The sequence below is a fragment of the Entelurus aequoreus genome, linkage group LG05, assembly GCF_033978785.1.
Source record: "Entelurus aequoreus isolate RoL-2023_Sb linkage group LG05, RoL_Eaeq_v1.1, whole genome shotgun sequence".
NCBI classification, from domain to species: Eukaryota; Metazoa; Chordata; class Actinopteri; order Syngnathiformes; family Syngnathidae; genus Entelurus; species Entelurus aequoreus.
In genome coordinates this window covers 43,087,388-43,108,617 of record NC_084735.1, presented here as the reverse complement: position 1 = coordinate 43,108,617, position 21,230 = coordinate 43,087,388, and the positions used below count along the sequence as shown (strand labels likewise).

General features: G+C 38.0%; 1 protein-coding gene across 1 annotated transcript; it reads right to left on the bottom strand.

Moving 5' to 3' along the window:
* Window positions 1–1,275: 1,275 nt before the first annotated feature.
* Window positions 1,276–20,723, bottom strand: banf1 (BAF nuclear assembly factor 1). Its single transcript, XM_062048147.1, has 3 exons — window positions 20,587–20,723; window positions 10,042–10,191; window positions 1,276–1,730 (listed from the first exon to the last, which is right to left on the bottom strand). The coding sequence occupies exons 2-3, from the start codon at window positions 10,165–10,167 to the stop codon at window positions 1,584–1,586; spliced, it is 273 nt and encodes a 90-aa protein (XP_061904131.1). The 5' UTR covers window positions 10,168–10,191; window positions 20,587–20,723; the 3' UTR covers window positions 1,276–1,583.
* Between the last annotated feature and the right edge of the window lie 507 nt (window positions 20,724–21,230).

Here is a 21,230-nt window from a genome sequence, read left to right as displayed (position 1 = left end):
CATTTTTTTGTAAAGCTAACATGGGTATTTAAAGACAATTTTGCAGAAAAATTGTGGAGGAAACATAAGAAAATATATTTTGAAAAAGCAATCAACCATAAAAACCATGCTTAATTACCAACTTTAAAAAAAAATCTGTCAGTTACACCAACTTTTGTCATTCGTACACTACCGTTCAAAAGTTTGGGGTCACATTGAAATGTCCTTATTTTTTAAGGAAAAGCACTGTACTTTTCAATGAAGATAACTTTAAACTAGTCTTAACTTTAAATACACTCTATACATTGCTAATGTGGTAAATGACTATTCTAGCTGCAAATGTCTGGTTTTTGGTGCAATATCTACATAGGTGTATAGAGGCCCTAATGGTACAATGTGTTTGCTCATTGGCTCAGAAGGCTAATTGATAATTAGAAAACCCTTGTGCAATCATGTTCACACATCTGAAAACAGTTTAGCTCGTTACAGAAGCTACAAAACTGACCTTCCTTTGAGCAGATTGAGTTTCTGGAGCATCACATTTGTGGGGTCAATTAAACGCTCAAAATGGCCAGAAAAAGAGAACTTTCATCTGAAACTCGACAGTCTATTCTTGTTCTTAGAAATGAATGCTATTCCACAATATTGTTTGGGTGACCCCAAACTTTTGTAGTGTAAGTGTTTTACAATTAAGGCAAAAGCTGCAATTGACAAGGCAAGAATGCATAAGATCTGACATGCGTAGGTGTCCTTAATGTAGTGACCAGTGAGCATATACGTACGTTAAAAGTTGCAGTGAGGTCAGCAGCAATATACTTTTTATTTGCGTGATAATTTTTGAGTGAATAGCTTTATTTGTACAAAAATACACTTTCAAAAAGGTCTTTCACAGTTATGGTACAGATGCGCGAGTTCAAATTGGAGGATGAATATATTTAAAACTGCATTTCTATAATACCGGTAGTTCAAATAGTCTTAGTCGCGAGACAGTGATAGTTAACCCATTTTAAAATGAGAGTTTCACCAAATTTTCTAATTGTGTGTATGAGTCAGTTAAAGGCCATATTAAGCACAATCAGTATTGACATTCAAGATTCCAACTGACACTTAAAAAATAATATTGAGCAGTGTTGTCCCAAGACAAGAAATTAGTGTAAATATAATCCATGGTAGACAGTTTGACTAGTTAGCACAAATGTTCGAATGTCAATAAAGGCTGCATCAGCATCCTAAAACGTACTGATGAGCTGATAATCATGTGATGGTTTGCTTCAAGTCAACAGACCAACATGTAAATGTGTCACAGCAAAAACTCGCTTTTCAATTTTATTGGCATTTCATTGCAAAAATAAAGGACATTTGGCTCCATTTTAGGCTCTTAACTGAAGATCAGTGAAAACGCTGCAATTTTATTGGTCTTTCATTGCAAACAACGAGGACATTTGTCTCCATTTTAAGCTCTCAACTGAACGACAGTGTAAACGCTGCAATAACTTCAGTATAATTAAAATCATCTTCAATTAACCTCAGTGGATTTAAAATCTATGAAAAAACAGTTTGCGCTACAAAAACATACTGTGTGTGGGGGAAAAAAAGGACACGGTTTACAGGAAGGCGTCGCACCATTCCTTAAGGCAGCCGAAGCAGTCACCTTGTTGTTTACTATTGGCCCCACAAGTGTCCTTCAACCAATCCCGGAAAAGCTCCTCGTCTCTCTTGAGGACCAGAAACTGTCCAAGGACCACGTAAGCCTGATGGACAAAGAACAAAATCCAACATTTAAGGCCTTAACCACAAGGAACACTTTGAGGATTTTCCTCTTTTCTGATTTATAAATGTTACAATGTTGGATACCCGTGATAAACAATGTCAATGCATCAAATCACAAAGTTCACAATATTTAAACTTAGTTTTCTGATTATATTTTATGACACACAGTTGTTTGATCAAAACAAAGTCAATAGTACACAAAAGCAAAAACAACTAACAACCTGCTACTCATTTACAGCAAATCATTTGATTTTTGACCTCGAAGTCCTGCTGTGTGCAGGGAATTAGTCTGTAAGTTTGTAAACATTAACAACAGAAAATATATACAAAATAAAAACAAATATTGATGTAATCACTCTAGTATTGATACTACTCTTGGTATCAACACCACCAATTTATGGATCAATCCTTTTACATGTGTACTTCTGGCCCTGACAATGCTGACACACCAACAGTTATTTTATCCTTTCTAGACTCCTATTAAGCTACTTGTTAATTTCCTGTTAATATTTGCGTACTTTCAGCTGTAATGTGGTTCCATCTACACTTCTTAAACTTCACTAAGCACTAGTTTCTTCTGTTGTGTCAAGCTAGCTTAGCGGTAGGGTTGGATGATTACAGGCCTCAAATTTTTGCTTTTTACGCACTTCCGCCCGTGTGCAGCTGAGATAGGCTCCAGCACCCCCCCGCTACCCTGTAAAGGACAAGCGGTAGTAAATGGATGGATGGATGGAAATCAGAATGGACACGAAATTCCGGAAGTCCACGCGTCCCCAGGACGTGGGTCTTTTTATTTTTTTTTACTGTTATTTTTCCGCCTGTGTTTTGTTTACCGTAGTTCCCGGATTATAAGGGTTGAGCTTACTCACCTCAAAGCTGATGAATCATTTAAAGGGGTGTTAATGGTCTTAGATGGAAAATGTCAAGAAAAGCTGCCACGATGTATGATGTGCTTGGTCGAATAACTTTGATAGTAGTTGTATTGATAGAAAATAGTACTCACTTCTCTCATCCGGACTGTAGCGTCCACATAAAAAAACTGAAGCGACATCGGAAGATCACTCTCCCTGCCTTACAGTCACAGTGTGCTGAGATGACCTTAGATTGGTTATTCGTGATTATCTAGAGCAGTGGTTCTCAACCTTTTTTCAGTGATGTACCCCCTGTGAACATTTTTTTAATTCAAGTACCCCCTAATCAGAGCAAAGCATTTTTGGTTGAAAAAAAAAGAAAAAAAGAGATAAAGAAGTAAAATACAGCACTATGTCATCAGTTTCTGATTTATTAAATTGTATAACAGTGCAAAATATTGCTCATTTGTTGTGGTCTTTCTTGAACTATTTGGAAAAAAATATATAAAAATAACTAAAAACTTGTTGAAAAATAAACAAGTGATTCAATTATAAATAAAGATTTCTACACATAGAAGTAATCATCAACTTAAAGTGCCCTCTTTGGGGATTGTAATAGAGATCCATCTGGATACATGAACTTAATTCTAAACATTTCTTTACAAAAAAAGAAATCTTTAACATCAATATTTATGGAACATGTCCACAAAAAATCTAGCTGTCAACACTGAATATTGCATTGTTGCATTTCTTTTCACAGTTCTTTTTGACAGACATTTAAAAAAAATCTCACGTACCCCTTGGCATACCTTCAAGTACCCCCAGGGGTACGCGTACCCTCATTTGAGAACCACTGATCTAGAGTGTCAAACTTGGGTCGAATCATTTTGAGTGCATTACTCTAGCCTGGCTTGACGACACAATGTCCACTGGGTTTATATAGATAAACACATCCACAAAAGGTCATTGCTTTCTAGACTCTTATCATTTTGAAAGTCCTTCAAGGTGTAAAAAGGGCTTGGTTGAAAAATTAAATAGTTTGCTCCAGGTATGAGATATCAGTGAAGATGTCTTGGTCTATGCTCCACTCAGACTTGTCGATCTTGTACGGATCCTTGCATCCAATTACAGCGGTTTGCTCCTTATAACGACAAAGGGACTTCTTATCTAATGACTCACAGTATTTCTCCATCGTGTCAAAGCCGATGCAATGTTATTTTCCACTGAATAATTCGTAAATATTACATGTAGCCCTTCAATATGGCTTCTGGCAATGCATTATGGGATACTTTAGAAAAAATCTGAAGCCCTCTTTAGGCCGCTAACTTCCGACCGTTCTGCAACCAACATATCTAAGCATGTAAGCTAAGCCACACGTAAAACACACGCAGATGCATAAGTTACGTTTGTTGTCGGCTAATGACAGATTTGGCAAAGTTTAGCTACCAAGGTTATCTTTATTCGAATGTATAGCCTATTGTAACAACATGCCTGCAAAATCGTTTTACACTACGGATGTAATGGTGTTATAAATATTGCAGTATTTCGGTTTCACAGTCTTCCAAATAATACTATGACATGTGACGTTATCAAACAAATTCTTGTTGAGTGTAGTTTTTTCCTGCCATTTGAGCGTCAGCTGAAAAAATCCTCCGTGCAGCTCGGGACAGGCAAGGTGGACGCATGGAACGCCGTAAGCAGGAAGTGAAGTGTGTTTGTACTCGTCTTAGATAAAAGGAATAGTTTTTTTGGACATTAAATTTGTCCGTAACTGGTTGAGTTATTTTGCTAACAAACAAACAAACAAAAACCCTGGCGAAAACAACCTCTTTGGCGGAGGAGATAAGAAAGTCTGTGTTCTGCAAAGTGAAGCCCACCACTCTCGTTTCAAGCGTTTCCAAGGCTACACAAAGCCAGCCGGTCTCGTTGCACCGCATGGCAGGAAATGACCAAAAAAATATGTTCAACGTGGGAAATACGAGTTAACTAAAAAGCAACTTGATACATCCTCAATCCATCCATCTATTTTTGTACCGCTTGTCTCTCACAATGTCACGGTTGGCTGGAACCTATTCCAGCTGCACTCGGGCGGAAGGCAGGCCTGGACAAGTCGCCACCTCATAAACCGTCACACACAAAACTGTTTGTGAGGTATTTACATTATTAAAAGTAAATGTGTTAAGTTTACTTTTCTGAGAAACAACAATTTCCAGGCTGATATTAAAAATGACCACTGTAGAGGCTTTACTTCCCTTAATGTAAAAGTTGAAAGACACAAAACTGTACATTATTGTTTTTTTTGGGGGTTTTTTAAAGACATCAACTATAAGACATTATTTTAAAAAGGGCCATATGTGGTAATGTGGCCAGATATGGTACTGCAGTCACAGTCAAAATTCTGTAGTCCCCTCCTACTCTCCATGAATGAGGTTGCCAGATACAAAGCCGAATCTGAATCCTACTCCAAGGAACTTCAAATGGCAATCGACGAGTCCTACGCTGTAGGTTTCTCTCATTTATGCTTCTTGCAAGATGGTTTACCAAGTAATTATGCCACATTTTACTAATGTCGATGAGCCAAATGTATTTGTAAAGTTACGCAGCAATATTTTTGTCAGGAGTCGGGACAGATTGTTGGTATTTCCCTGCTAAAATGTCTAGTTTGACCGCACGGACTACCATCGAAATAATAATATATAATAATATAGAATATATTATATAGGCCTACTTTGATGGCAAGCCAAGGCCAACAGTAAAATTGGCGCCACATTTCTTTCAGCATAACTCCCTATTGCATCCAACCTGACGCACTGCCTTCTCTTCCATGTACGCACATCCCCATCTTTCAGTGCAGAGTGCAATTCTATGAGCCAACCCACGTTACGCATAAGTCATATAGTCTACTACCATGTCAATAGAAAGTAGAAAATAATTACATGTAATGCATTATATTGTGCCAAGCAAATACCATCCCATATGTGCCTGATGCACACAGTACCAGAAACCGCAATTAGCCGTGCTAATGTTGGAACACATTTCCTCAGTGTATCAGCATATTGAGAACGAAATAGGCACTGACACTACCCATATCCACATAGGTTTTATTTGTCGAAAATATATTTTGCCCTGTCAGTTGGATGACACATCGACATACAGGCTAACGGCCATATATTTCCCCTGATAGCCTATATCTCGATGTATACATTACACTCGAAGCTGAGCATCACACTAAGCATTCGTTGCATGAACATACTAGCTTTGTTGGACAAGATCATAGACCGTATTGGACAATATATTTTACATGCAAAATGTCCATTTCCATTTATTACAAGTAATAAGAAAACGTAAATGCCTTACTTACCTATCAAGGAGGAAATTAGCAAGTTTGGCGTCAAATGAAAAAATCTTACGCCTTCAATCATCTCCATCTTTCAAAGGCATCCCAGATACAAATTCTTGTTTTGTTCCTGGCTTTGTCATGAATAAGTTGAGAATCATAACGACGCCTTTTAGATTTACTAAGGTCTGACATGTTTAGTAACTTTACCAGTGGCAGTAGTTCGACGAAGGTGGCGATGCGTAACTGAAATTAAATTTTCTTATTTAAACGAGGATAGCAGGTCCATTCTATGTGTCATACTTGATCATTTCGCGATATTGCCATATTTTTACTGAAAGGATTTAGTAGAGAATATCGACGATAAAGTTCGCAACTTTTGGTCGCTGATAAAAAAGCCTTGCCTGTACCGGAAGTAGCGTAACGTCACAGGTTGTGGAGCGCCTCACATCTACAAATTGTTTACAATCATTCCCACCAGCAGTGAGAGGGATTCGGACCGAGAAAGCGATGATTACCCCATTAATTTGAGCGAGGATTAAATATTTGTGGATGAGGACAGTGAGAGTGAAGGATTAGAGTGCAGTGTAGGACGCCAGGATGTATCTTTTTTTGCTCTGGCCGTAACTTAGGTACAAGGGCTCATTGGATTCCACACTTTCTCCTTTTTCTATTGTGGATCACGGATTTGTATTTTAAACCACCTCGGATACTATATCCTCTTGAAAATGAGAGTCGAGAACGCGAAATGGACATTCACAGTGACTTTTATCTCCACGACAATACATCGGCGAAACACTTTAGCTTCGGAGCTAACGTGATAGCATCGGGCTTAACTGCGGATAGAAACAGAAGAAACATGCCCCTGACTGGAAGGATAGACCGAAGATCAACAATACTACTATTACTTCTACTATCAGGAGACACTGAACTAAAGCCTGGACCTGTAACCACACGGTTAATGCTGTCCCGCCTGGCGAAGCCTAGCAATGCTGTTGCTAACGACGCCATTGAAGCTAACTTAGCTACGGGACCTTGACAGAGCTATGCTAAAAACATTAGCTCTCCACCTACGCCAGCCCTCATCTGCTCATCACCACCCGTGCTCACCTGCGTTCCAGCGATCGACGGCACGACGGAGGACTTCACCACGATCATCAGTGCAGTCGGCGGCCCGGAGACGGAGGAAGTCAACACAGACACCGGTGAGGACAGCGGCGCGGCGGCGCGGCGGCGGACGGCGTTGTGTTGCTGTAGCCAGCCGCTAATACACCGATCCCACCTACAGCTTTCTTCTTTGCTGTCTTCATTGTTCATTAAACAAATTGCAAAAGATTCACCAACACAGATGTCCAGAATACTGTGGAATTTTGCGATGAAAACAGACGACTTAAGCTGGCCACCGTGCTGTTCCAAAATGTCTGCTACAATCCGTGATGTCACGCGCAAACATCATCATACCGAGACGTTTTCAGCCGGATATTTCCCGGGAAATTTAAAATTGCACTTTATAAGTTAACCCGGCCGTATTGGCATGTGTTGCAATGTTAAGATTTCATCATTGATATATAAACTATCAGACTGCGTGGTCGGTAGTAGTGGGTTTCAGTAGGCCTTTAATAGGGGTGTAACGGTACACAAACATTTCGGTTCGGTACATATCTCGGTTTAGAGGTCACGGTTTGGTTCATTTTTGGTACAGTAAGAAAACAACAAAATATAAATGTTTTGGTTATTTATTTACCAAATTTGTAAACAATGGCTTTATCCTTTTAACATTGGGAACACTATAATAATTCTGCCCACGTTAATCCACATTAGACTGCCTCAAATTGTTGCTCAGATTAAATAAAATGACAAAACTTTTCTTCTACATATAAAAAGTGCAACATTAAACAGTTTCAAGTCAACTCATCATGCTTGATTTATTACAGCATTTGAAAAGCCTGTAGTTGATTTTTATTATGTAAATGTTATATTTTTATTAACATGTGATAGCAGGGACCCTGCCATTCAAAACTAAGCTGCTCCATTACTAATGATTAATGTAACTATAGCTGAAAAAATAGTACAATAGCAATAGGAGAGACTATTCATCCCTGAACATCGTGGAGTTCGTGTAGGCATAATGATGCAGTTACATTATTATATCAACTATCAGAGACAGAAACTCTTCATTTAACATAATGTCCTTTTTTGCTGCTTCAACACAGCTCAATCAACACAGAAAAAGGTAAAGTGAAATAACAGACAGACAGGGCTCTGCTGTCCGTAACGCACGCACACGCACACGCACGCACACACACAAAAAATGAGCTAATGTTACGCTAAAAGCGAATTAGCCTTCACCTCAAGCCAAGACTGCGAGCGGAGCTGAGCTGGTGTTTATGTTTCTAGAACGTCAATGGGCTCATAGTGATGTTACTAGTAGTTGATTGGGAGGTGTTTATTATAATTTGGGGAGAGTCCGCAGCCTGATGCTTACCTGCTAAACGCTAAGCACTGACTACATGCGCTCTGAATACGCACTGCTGATTGGCTGTTGCCGCTCTGAATACGCACTGCTGATTGGCTGTTACCGCTCTGTATGTAACCAATCAGGTGGTTGTGTGGGTGGGACAATGCTGGGTGCTGTGTACTGACAGAGACAGGCAGAAGGAAGCGGAGCAGCTTGTTAAGACTTTAGCTTAGCTTAATATGTTCGTGGGAAAACTTGTTCGGTACACCTCCGAACCGAACCGAACCCCCCGTACCTAAACGGTTCAATACAAATACACGTACCGTTACACCCCTATCATTTAATGATGACTTGACATTAAATTATTACATATGGCACCTTTAAATATTTGCTTGAAACAGTAGACGTTCGTGCACAAAAAATACTTGTTTGTAGAAAAAAATATGATTAGAATATTATAGCATTATGTTTTGTTCAAGTGTGTTCATCCTAAACATTCCTGCCACTTCATTTTACATACTGACATTTTTACCAAGCGTTTTTGATATTTTGCAACAGTTACATCCCTATTTTAAACCAATTCATGCAATAATTCAGTTGTTGGGGAGCGTAAACATTCTGACTGACATACACTGTCATTAATCGCTCCAATGCAAAACTTCTCCATCTGTTAGTTTAAATACACACTACATAGTTGAAAGTTTTAGAACACCTCATTTATATCAATAGGAAGTAAGTCCAATTCCAAGTCAAATTTTACCACATTTTTAATACTGAAAATATTTTGCCCTCAATGTTATAAATATTTAAATAAATGGGTTATACTTGTATAGCACTTTTCTACCTTCAAGGTACTCAAAGCGCTTTGACAGTATTTCCACATTCACCCATTCACACACACATTCACACACTGATGGCGGGAGCTGCCATGCAAGGCGCTAACCATGGTTATGGTGTGTAAACTCAGCTACTCTAAGGTCCACAAGTAATTGTACAGTGACAATTTTTTTTAATGATTTTGCCTTTACAGTATACACATCCACAATGGATTAGAAATAAATCAATCAATAAATCAACATTCATGGAATGTTGTAGCAAAAATATCTCAGACATTTACCATTAAAGAATTATAGCTACAGGTACAATATAGCATTGTGTGTGCCTAAACACACACTGAAAATATAAGCACTATTTTAACACTTGCACTAAGTAAAGCCCATGAACATCAATACATTTTTAGTATTAACAAGATAAATATATATACAACTATGTCAGTTGAATCACTGAAAATTATAATGGATGTTACTGAAATAATGTGGCTGCAGCTGTAATTCCTAAATAATAAATGCCATATTTTTGTCAAGCCTCTTAAATTGAAGCTCATTTATTTATTTCAAATCCATTGTGGTCACAATGTGTACACTGTAGAGGCAAAATCATGCAAAAACTGTCACTGTCCAAATACGTCAGGACTCAGGACGTTAATGTAGCTAGGTTAACAACAATAACATTAACAGCAAAGTATGCAAACATTGTGGTTAAAATTACAGTACCACTCAAATCTTTGAACAATCTTAAGGTTATAAATGATGTTTTAACACTGGTAGTGTACATTTATTCCAAATGTATTTGATGTAAGATATTACCTTATCAAAACCTCTCTCCTCTAATCGTTTTCCTAGGACTTCTCCGATGCCTGCAAGAGCCAACACAGGTTTTTCGCCCATTGGCTCAGCCACAAAGTCCTTGTGCTTTTGAGATGTTGAAGACATCTTTAGAGACAGATCAACACAAGACTGAAAGAGAAAGACGACAAATGCATAAATAAGCAAACAGATGCAAGTATCTGTTTAGGGCTGGACTATTATGGCAAAAATAATAATCACGATAATTTTTTATGGATATTGTAATCAACATAACACGATTATTCATTTATTTGAAAACATGAGTATTTATTTCACCACCAAACTAAACTTTTAATACAGTTAAAAAAACTGGAAAACAATTAGTAACGAATAAACCACAAAAAGTAAAATACAGTAATAATACATTGAAATAATAGCAAAATAGTAAAAATAAAAATTCAGTTTTTCCGTTTTGTTTTTAATTCAGATTTTTGTCTTTCACTTATTTTACCACCATAATGTGTTTTGTTGAGTCTAATAACATTTTATAAAATATATAATAATGAATGCAAAGAAACCCACATTTATTGGTGCAATACATCTTTGGACAATGTTCACAATTATTTTTAGTCAAATCATAATAATAGTGTAAATGTATCAAAAAGTACTTTAATTACATTATGCTTGTGTAAGGTACTTTTTGAAATCTTTATTTTGCTACCGCATTCTGACCTGATGTGGAGTTAAGGGTTGGGCGATATGGCCGAAAACTATATCACGATATGCATTATTTATATTCAATCAATCAATCAATCAATGTTTATTTATATAGCCCTAAATCACAAGTGTCTCAAAGGGCTGTACAAGCCACAACGACATCCTCGGTACAGAGCCCACATACGGGCAAGGAAAACTCACCCCAGTGGGACGTCAATGTGAATGACTATGAGAAACCTTGGTTTATCAATAATTATTGATAATTTCTATGACTTATTTAAGCCTGCCAATAAATAAATGATAAATGGGTTATACTTGTATAGCGCTTTTCTACCTTCAAGGTACTCAAAGCGCTTTGACAGTATTTCCACATTCACCCATTCACACACACATTCACACACTGATGGCGGGAGCTGCCATGCAAGGCGCTAACCAGCACCCATCAGGAGCAAGGGTGAAGTGTCTTGCCCAAGGACACAACGGACGTGACTAGAATGGTAGAAGGTGGGGATTGAACCCCAGTAACCAGCAACCCTCCGATTGCTGGCACGGCCACTCTACCAACTTCGCCACGCCGTCCCCAAACAGTAAAATAATTTCCAACTTACCAAAGGTGCTGTTTATCAGTGGAGAGAGTGTTTGGTAGCCAGGTAGGATGATCGCGGTTACGGTAATAAAATAATTAAAGTAGATTTGAAGATAGTTGCAGATTTGAGACACTAGATAGCAGTAGTGTATAAGCTATTGAACACTACACAGACTAGGTTGAGAAGCTACTCATTAAACCTACATATTTGAAGTGTCAGGATGTTGCTGCACTGTCTGCATTAAAATCAAATAAACTAAGGACAAGTTTCTGTGATTGAGTTGCTTCATCAAGATCAAGAGATCAGTTTATTTTGTCACTCCTTGCAGAGAACCCACAGCAAGACAAAGACGGCACAACCACACTAGTGTTATGAGAGTAGCGTGTGTGTGTGTGTGTGCTCCTTTAAGAATGGCAGTGCGTCGGGTGAGTGAGTGGACGAGTTAGGAAAGCAAGCGGTAGCATGCAGCAGTAGTGGGGACTGGTGAATGTGTCCAACAGAAATAAGAATAAAACGACAAAATTGTCACAAGTCGGCGGCCTCGTCATTCCGAACCAAAAGCGATGCTTAGCAGACCCATTGTCAGGTAAAGTGAAGGGTGTTACCCCAGACGGAAACATCGGTCCTGGGGGGAACATTTTCCCTGCACTTCTTGACTGCGGTGTGGGAGCCGAACATCAGGAAAGGTGTAGTTGATACTGTTACGTGATTGGCTGTTAGCGTGTCCCTACCCTCAGTGAATACTGTTAACTGATTGGCTGTTGGCGTGTCCCTCCCACTGCTCAGTGACATTTCCTGTTTCCTGTATTCCCAAAGCGCAAGTGACTTCATGAAACAAATCTTGCTTCATAATTTCTGGTTTATTCCGATCAAAAAATATAAATATACATTGAATATTTTATCGAACGCATTTTATATGGATATCGATTATGTTCCAATCACAATATATTTATATTGATATCATATTATCGGCTCAGTCCTAGTGGAGCAATGCGCTTTCATTGTGAAGGGGGGTGGTGAACTGCTGTTCTCAGCCTGACAAGTAAAGAGGCGACGTGAGGCTGTAAAAAAACATACATAAATAAATAAGAGAGCCTCTCAAGTTGCGACGATGATGTTGTTCACAACAACACAAGCATATAAGATCTGTTGTGGGTAGGGATGATACTCGAAACCGGTTTTCCCGGTTGTTTGATAAGAAAAGAACCGAGTCCTCGGACTCGAATCCCTTTTTGAGAACCGGTACCCGTTATCGAGACCACTATAGTAAAGGAAAAGAGTTGATTCTTTATTCGAATCCCGTCCCGACCAGAAATGCTCCGTGGGACATCACAAGAATTGACGTCACGTAGCTCAGTCATTAGGCGCAGATAGCAAAAGCAGGAAAAAGCGCTCCAAGGTGTAATAAAGTTCAAAACAAAAGCTATCATCCATCGAATAACTTTACTGAGAGATTTTAGCAGGGTAAAACACATGACGAACACTTTTACGACCAACCGGAAACATAGCAACCAGGCTAGCAACGCACCTCCTTTACGGCAGCTGTCGCAACGTTCTTAAAACAACCGCAGCACATACATATATATACAACATATATCCCTTTTTTAACTTTTGTTTTTCTTTCCTTGTAAACAAAACAAAATCACACTGTAGATGTGTTGTCTGTCTAATTATAAATAATGCAGACGAGGCGTGTTGGCTGAGTTCTTGACGTTTACTTTCACAGCGTGGCAACATGCAACACTTTTCGGGGCTACCGCGCATGCTCGTAACTCCCGTTGCATGATGGGTAGTGTAGTTGTTATATTCTCTCGCTCATAACATTTTTCCCCCTATAAAGAAATAATGTTAACTCAATAAAGTGTATTTCTTTTTTTAGCTTTAACTTTTCATTTTTTAGCATTGTAACTACATTTGCAAAGAACTTTTCTCTTCATAGAATTTTCTTTCAATAAAGAAATAAAGTGCAAAAATGTCAAAGCATCATAACAAACAGTTATGTCAAATAGCAGCAGAAGTGCACTTTTTGGAGAGCTGTATTATTTTCAGTTTTGTGCCCAAGGGACTGATTTTATTTAACACTATATTATTATTTATACACCTATAGTGATCACAGAGACAGGTTGTTTTTGTGTTACTGTATATATTTGTTTCTCTGAAAAATCCCACTTAATATACTTTGGGTAACAACAGTCAATATTTATTTATTTTATTTTTTTAGGTGGGTAACAGTCAATATTTATTTATTTATTAGATTTTATTTTTTTATTATATAATAAAAGTGAGCTTTTGTTAAACCAAATATTGTGTGTTTTTTTTCCATATACAACAACGTATCTGGACTCGATAAGAGAATCGATAAGGAATCGGTTCGATAAGAGGATTCGATTAAGGCTGCAGCTAACGATTATTTTTCTATCGATTAATCTATAGATTATTTTTTCGATTAATCGGTTAATCTATAGATTATTTTTTCGATTCATCTATAGATTATTTTTCCTTTTACCGATTATTTTTTATTTTATTTTATTTAAAATGAAGATGAAAACATAAAAGTAGGCCAGTTTTTTCAAAAGGCATGGCTTTTATTTACAAAAAAAAAAGTATGGCCACTCAGTCAACATTGACAACAACATGACAAAATATTCTGTAACAATGTAAACATTTAAAACTTTTAACATTTGGTTACCCACATATGCGGTCCTCTCCAAGGTTTCTCATAGTCATTCACATTGACGTCCCACTGGGGTGAGTTTTCCTTGACCGTATGTGGGCTCTGTACCGAGGATGTCGTTGTGGCTTGTACAGCCCTTTGAGACACTTGTGATTTAGGGCTATATAAATAAACATTGATTGATTGATTGATTGAACATTTAACAAAATTAAAAGTAGCTTATTTGCTTTTTAATGTGCAAATATTAAAGTAAACATCCAGTGCAAATCTTAAGCATTTCAAAAGTAAAAGTATTGCTTATTTTGCTTTAAAATTTGCAAAAATAAAGATAAACATCCAATACAAAAAAGTGCAAAACGAAATATTCTGTAACAGTGTAAACATTTCAACAAAAGTGAAAGTATTGCTTATTTGCTAAAATGTGCAAAAATAAAGATAAACATCAATACAAAAAAGTGCCAATCTAAATATTCTGGAGCACTGTAAACATTAAGTATTGCTTTTAAAATGTGCAAAATAAACATCCAGTCCAACACAGTACACAATAACCAATTCTACTCATTCCAGTGAGTGACTAACAGTTGTAATGAAGAAAGGTTAGCATGTCTACTTGCTTTGCTTCTTTTCTTGTTTACAATATTCCCAGCAGCTGAAAATAGGCGCTCAGAAGGGGTCGATGTGGCTGGAACTGAGAGGTAATTAGCCTTCACCTCAAGCCAGGACTGCGAGTGAGCTGAGCTGCAGTTTAAGTTTCTAGAAGGTCAACGGGCTCATAGTGATGTTACTAGTAGTTGACTGGGTGGTGTTTATTATCATTTGGGGAGAGTCCGCTGCCTGATGCTCACCTGCTAAACACCTATCTGCTCCACGCTGAAGCGCTGACTACATGCGCTCTGAATACGCACTGCTGATTGGCTGATAATGCTTCGTGTGTACCAATCAGATGGTTGTGTGGGTGGGACAATGCTGCGTGTGTACCAATCAGATGGTTGTGTGGGTGGGACAATGCTGCGTGTGTACCAATCAGATGGTTGTATGGGTGGGACAATGCTGCGTGTGTACCAATCAGATGGTTGTATGGGTGGGACAATGCTGCGTGCTGAGACAGAGGCAGCCGCAGAAGGAGCAAAGCAACTTGTTAAGACTTTAGCAGCTAAAGTTAGCTTTAGCTTAGAAACTCGTTCGGTACACCCCCGTACCGAACCGAAAGCCCCGTACCGAAACGGTTCAATACAAAACACATAACGTTACACCCCTAGCAGATACAAATGACACATTCATGTTTTTGTGTAATGATGACAACGTATGCTAACGCGGACGATTGACAAGTTGATGGTTGATGGTTTTCTTTTCAAATGTTCGTTTATAGCCGTTGTGCTGCTATGATAGGCCATTTACGCTCGACACTGTGCATACAACAACATTATTAGGCTGTGTATTGAAATACTCCCACACTTTTGACGACTTTTGGCGTGCGTTTTTCCCCTCGTTCGCACAGTCTGCTTTGCGCTCCGCCATGACGGTAGTGTGACGTAATTATGCGACGCGTCGACGCACAAAAACGGCGTCGACGTATTTACATAACCGATGACGTCGACTACGTCGACGCGTCGTTTCAGCCTTAGATTCGATAATAGGCTCGAACTCGATAATTCCTTATCAAACATCATCCCTAGTTGTGGGTATATAGATTGTTCTTGCTAGCTTTAGCTTCATATATTAATCACTTTTTCTAGTGGCTGTCTCCACATTGTTTAGTTCAGGACGGAGGTTGAGTGTGTCGGGGATGAATGAGCGGTCCCGGACACATTATTTTACCCAACAAATGTTCCTTTTCCTCACAATGACAGCATTTCACTCACATGTACACTACCGTTCAAAAGTTTGGGGTCACATTGAAATGTCCTTGTTTTTTAAGGAAAAGCACTGTACTTTTCAATGAAGATAACTTTAAACTAGTCTTAACTTAAAAAAAAGACACCATGCATTGCTAATGTGGTAAATGACTATTCTAGCTGCAAATGTCTGGTTTTTGGTGCAACATCTACATAGGTGTATAGAGGCCCATTTCCAGAAACTATCACTCCAGTGTTCTAATGGTACAATGTGTTTGCTCATTGGCTCAGTAGGCTAATTGATGATTAGAAAACCCTTGTGCAATCATGTTCACACATCTGAAAACAGTTGAGCTCGTTACAGAAGCTACAAAACTGACCTTCCTTTGAGCAGATTGAGTTTCTGGAGCATCACATTTGTGGGGTCAATTAAACGCTCAAAATGGCCAGAAAAAGAGAACTTTCATCTGAAACTCGACAGTCTATTCTTGTTCTTAGAAAATAAGGTTATTCCACAAAATTGTTGAACGGTAGTGTATGTCAATTTCCGTGATATGTACGTGTATATATATATATATATATATATATATATATATATATATATATATATATATATATATATATATAGGTTATATATATATACTGTATACACGTTTCCGATATATATACACGTTCAACAGTAGATTCCCTTTCATTGGCCAATTATGCGGTTTCGTGAATGCGGAAATCATATGCATTACTTTAGAGTTGAGTTATCATTGATTAGACATATTAACTGTGTGTCAAACGTAGAAACCATGGTGAGGTCCCAAACTTGTATTTTCTATTTTATTTTTATTTTTTTCATAAAGAAATACAATCATGTGTGCTTACGGACTGAATCCCTGCAGACTGTATTGATCTATATTGATATATAATGTATATATTGTGTTTTTTATGTTGATTTAATTAAAAAAAAATTAAAATTAAAAATATTTTTTTTATTTTTTTATTTCTTGTGCGGCCCGGCACCAATCGGTCCACGAACCGGTACCGGGCCGCGGCCCGGTGGTTGGGGACCACTGACGTAGAACACAAATCCAGAATATCAACATTTTCAGATTTGACAAGTACTCGCACCACAAAGCTCTGATAAAATGGGGCAAGTTTACATGCAACAAAAAATACAAAAAATCAATGTTGCGTAAAATTTTCATTGGAATCCCTATGATAATAAAAGTTATACATTTATCTGTGAGTCTGACAAATATCTTTAAAATGTATCGATTCGCACACTGATTTTTTTGGACCCGCAGACTGCCTGGCCGTTTGTTTTGTGACTTACAAATCACGTCCAAGAAGCCATGTTTATTCAAATTTTCTGTTACTTCTATCGCTAATTTCATGAATTTAATCAATTAAAAATACACCGTATCTGTGAAACTTCTATTTACTGTTTTTTTGTTTAGCAAGATTTGTAATACCAACTTTTTTTTGTTTAGTTTTAGTTTAGTCCTTATTTGAAGGGACAATGCACAGAAAGATTAATTCAAAGACAGATATGTTCTGCACCAGATTAGAGCTAAATAGCTCATTTCCATCTGCAGTCCCTGGCTACCTAAAGTAAAAAGATACAAAAAACATGCAATAAAATTGTAACGATAAAATAATACTATAGCATGTAATCAAATTAAGAAAAGTTATAAAATGCCCTTTTATTGACACATACTTATACTGTACATTACAACCACACCTAATTTACATTATCACACAGACAATACATGCTCTTGTTCACATCTGTCATCATTAGTAAAAAACAACCAAGACAGACACCTCAGAGCTTACAACAAAATGTTCTCATTCATAAATATAATACAAATTAAGTTGACATGTCAAACATAGTGCCCACCTCAATGACCGTGTGAGCAACTTTGATTGCTCCAAAGCCACTTTTTAAATTCCATTGTGAACGAAGAATAATCTGTTAGACTTTTCAAGTTTGTTGTGAGTTTGTTCCATTCCTGTATCGCTTTGTATGAAAAGGCTGATGGTGCAAACGAGGTTTTACATCTGGGTACGCAACACTGTCCCCGGGTGGAGGCCTGTGTGTTTTTAGTTGTCACAGCAGACGTAAACTGGACAAAGTGCTTAAGTGGCGCTGGTGCACTGTTATTTAGGATTCGATACCCATTCGTATTGATGCCAATCTTTGAATGTTAGCAAAATGTAACAATCTATATTTTTGGAAAACTAAACAGTGATGGTGGTGTTGTGGTTTTCGGTTAAGGATTTTAAGCGATTGTTTGTGCAAGGTTTCCAATGGCCTCAGTGTAATTTTGCTTGCCTGGGACCAACATGTTATACAATAACAAAAACGAGACATAATCATTGCATTAAAATAAGTTTGAGCTGCCTCCAGTGTAACAAATTCCTGATACATTTGAAAATGTTTATGTTGCACTTAAGTCTCTGGCACATCTGTTTGATATGTTTTTTAAAGCCAAGTGTTGGGTCTAAAATGACACACAGGTAACAATATTCACTAACATTTTGTAATAGTTCCTTATTAACAGTTATATTTGGAAAGGATGACATTTTATATTTGTTTACAAAATACATTGTGGCTGTTTTCTTAATGTTTAATGCAAGACTAGAGTCATGTAGCCATCTTGCCACATTCTCCATGGCTGCTGTACGTTTTTTGGTAACCGCCTCAGCGTCCTTTCCCCAAGTATAAATAACCATGTCATCTGCATTAGAGATGTCCGATAATATCGGACTGCCGATATTATTGGCCGATAAATGCTTTAAAATGGAATATCGGAAATTATCAGTATCGGTTTCAAAATTATCGGTATCGGTTTCAAAAAGTAAAATTTATGACTTTTTAAAACTCCGCTGTGTACACGGACGTAGGCAGAAGTACAGAGCGCCAATAAACCTTAAAGGCACTGCCTTTGCGTGCCGGCCCAGTCACATAATATCTACGGCTTTTCACACACACAAGTGAATGCAATGCATACTTGATCAACAGCCATACAGGTCACACTGAGGGTGGCCGTATAAACAACTTTAACACTGTTGCAAATATGTGCCACACTGTGAACCCACACCAAACAAGAATGACAAATACATTTTGGGAGAACATCCACACCGTAACACAACATAAACACAACAGAACAAATAACCAGAACCCCTTGCAGCACTAACTCTTCCGGGACGCTACAATATACACCCCTCGCTACCCCCCCCCCCCCCCCCACCTCCTCATGCTCTCTCAGGGAGAGCATGTCCCAAATTCCAAGCTGCTGTTTTGAGGCAAGTTAGAAAAAATAATGCACTTTGTGACTTCAATAATAAATATGGCAGTGCCATGTTGGCATTTTTTTCCATAACTTGAGTTGATTTATTATGGAAAACCTTGTTACATTGTTTAATGCATCCAGCGGGGCATCACAACAAAATTAGGCATAATAATGTGTTAATTCCACGACTGTATACATCGGTATCGGTTGATATCGGAATCAGTAATTAATAGTTGGACAATATCAGAATATCGGACATCTCTAATCTGCATACATCTGGATATTTACATCCTCACATACAGATGGCAGGTCGTTTATATATATGGAGAAAAGAAGAGGGCCGATGTTAGAGCCTTGTGGCAGGCCAATATCAGTAGCAGTGAAACTGGATGTTGTGTAATCAATACGGACACATTGGGTCCGACCAGATAGATATGACATAATCCAGGCCAGAGTATCTGTTGACAGTTTAAAAGTTGTTAATTTTGTAAGTAACGTGGGGTGGCTGACTGTGTCGAATGCCTTATTTATAAATGGGGTGAATAAATTATGACCTATCACAGCTAAAATCTTGAGCCTCATTGACATTGCATTGACGTCATAAATTACCAGCAGTGCATTTTCACATGTTATAAAAGCCCATAACTTTCTTAAGACTTATCACAGGAAAATGACACATCACTGGGATCATCCTACAAGACATGTCGGATAACAGTGGTTCCATGTAAAATATTTGTTTCAGTTTGACACATACCTAACAGATGACTGTCACAAAAAGACAATAAAACTCAAGTACAACACCTTTACCCTAAAACGAGTGTAATTTAATCATATCAATATTGAGACAAAAACTACAATACCCAACCTAACACAATGACCCTACCTTTACTCTACACAGACTACATCCCTAGTGATAGCAATGATTACATTACGATGGCGTGTGTGAATGTTTGATTGATTGATTGAGACTTTTATTAGTAGGTTGTGAGTGTGAATGTTGTCTGTCCATCTGTGTTGGCCCTTCAGCCCGAATGCAGCCCGAATGCAGCTGAGATAGGCTCCAGCACCCCCCGCGACCCCAAAAGGGACAAGCGGTATAAAATGGATGGATGGGCATGTTGAACAATGGCGTCCTAGTTTTGAACTGCGCGCGCCTTCGCTTTACATCCAGTTCATACTGAAAGCATGCTGTCGAAACGAAACCTTATTAGCTAGTTGATAAGGACATATATTAAATACCATATGAGTTTACTGTGAAATTCATGTTTTAGTCTGAGCGTAAGAAGCACTATGTTGGGGTTGTTTGACTTTAGTGCGCCACACAACTAGTTTTAGCTAGCCTATAATGATTTAGTGTTAGCTAAGCTTCCGGTAATGCTCGATACGTCTCTTTTATTCTACAAAATAGTTGCTCCCAAATGGTCCAGTTAGTTAAGCCGATTAGTTTTTGTACATTGACGTTATCTTACCTTTTGATCAGATGGCGTGGGACGAGATCAGGTTAGCTTGCGAGCTTATGCTAGCACCTGTCCAGCGCCGGCGACCACAATGCAACGCGCTTGTTCGTTTTGGTCTTGTAGTGATGGGTCGTTCGCGAACGATCCGGCTCTCGTGCTTTTGATTCTTTGGCATTTTCGGAGTATCAACTACTCGCTACTAATCCATAAATGGAAACATAGTACGTGTGGCGTGCATCGTTTAGTGTATTCAATCTTGCATTCACACAAAAACCGACCAAATGAAAATAATGTTATATATGAGACAAGACAGTGTAGTTGATGTTTAAAAGGAATCATTTAAATATGATGTTCAAAGATTCAAGTATTGCAGGAATAACTAATTCAACTAAATAGGATAAGTACTAACTTTTCATGAAACAAATTACAATTACTGAGACACAAAAACAAAAGACAAAAACACTTTACAAATTTAGAAAACGAACAATTTACAATTTCAAAAAACAATTAAAAACACTTAATTTCGGAAAATTATAAAAACATATAAATCATAAAACCAAAAACATTTGTATAAACCGGAAAAGGAATGTCCCAAAATTCTAAATTGACAGCAAAATCAGCCAGTCAAAGACTCGGCGGATGTAGACAAAATGATT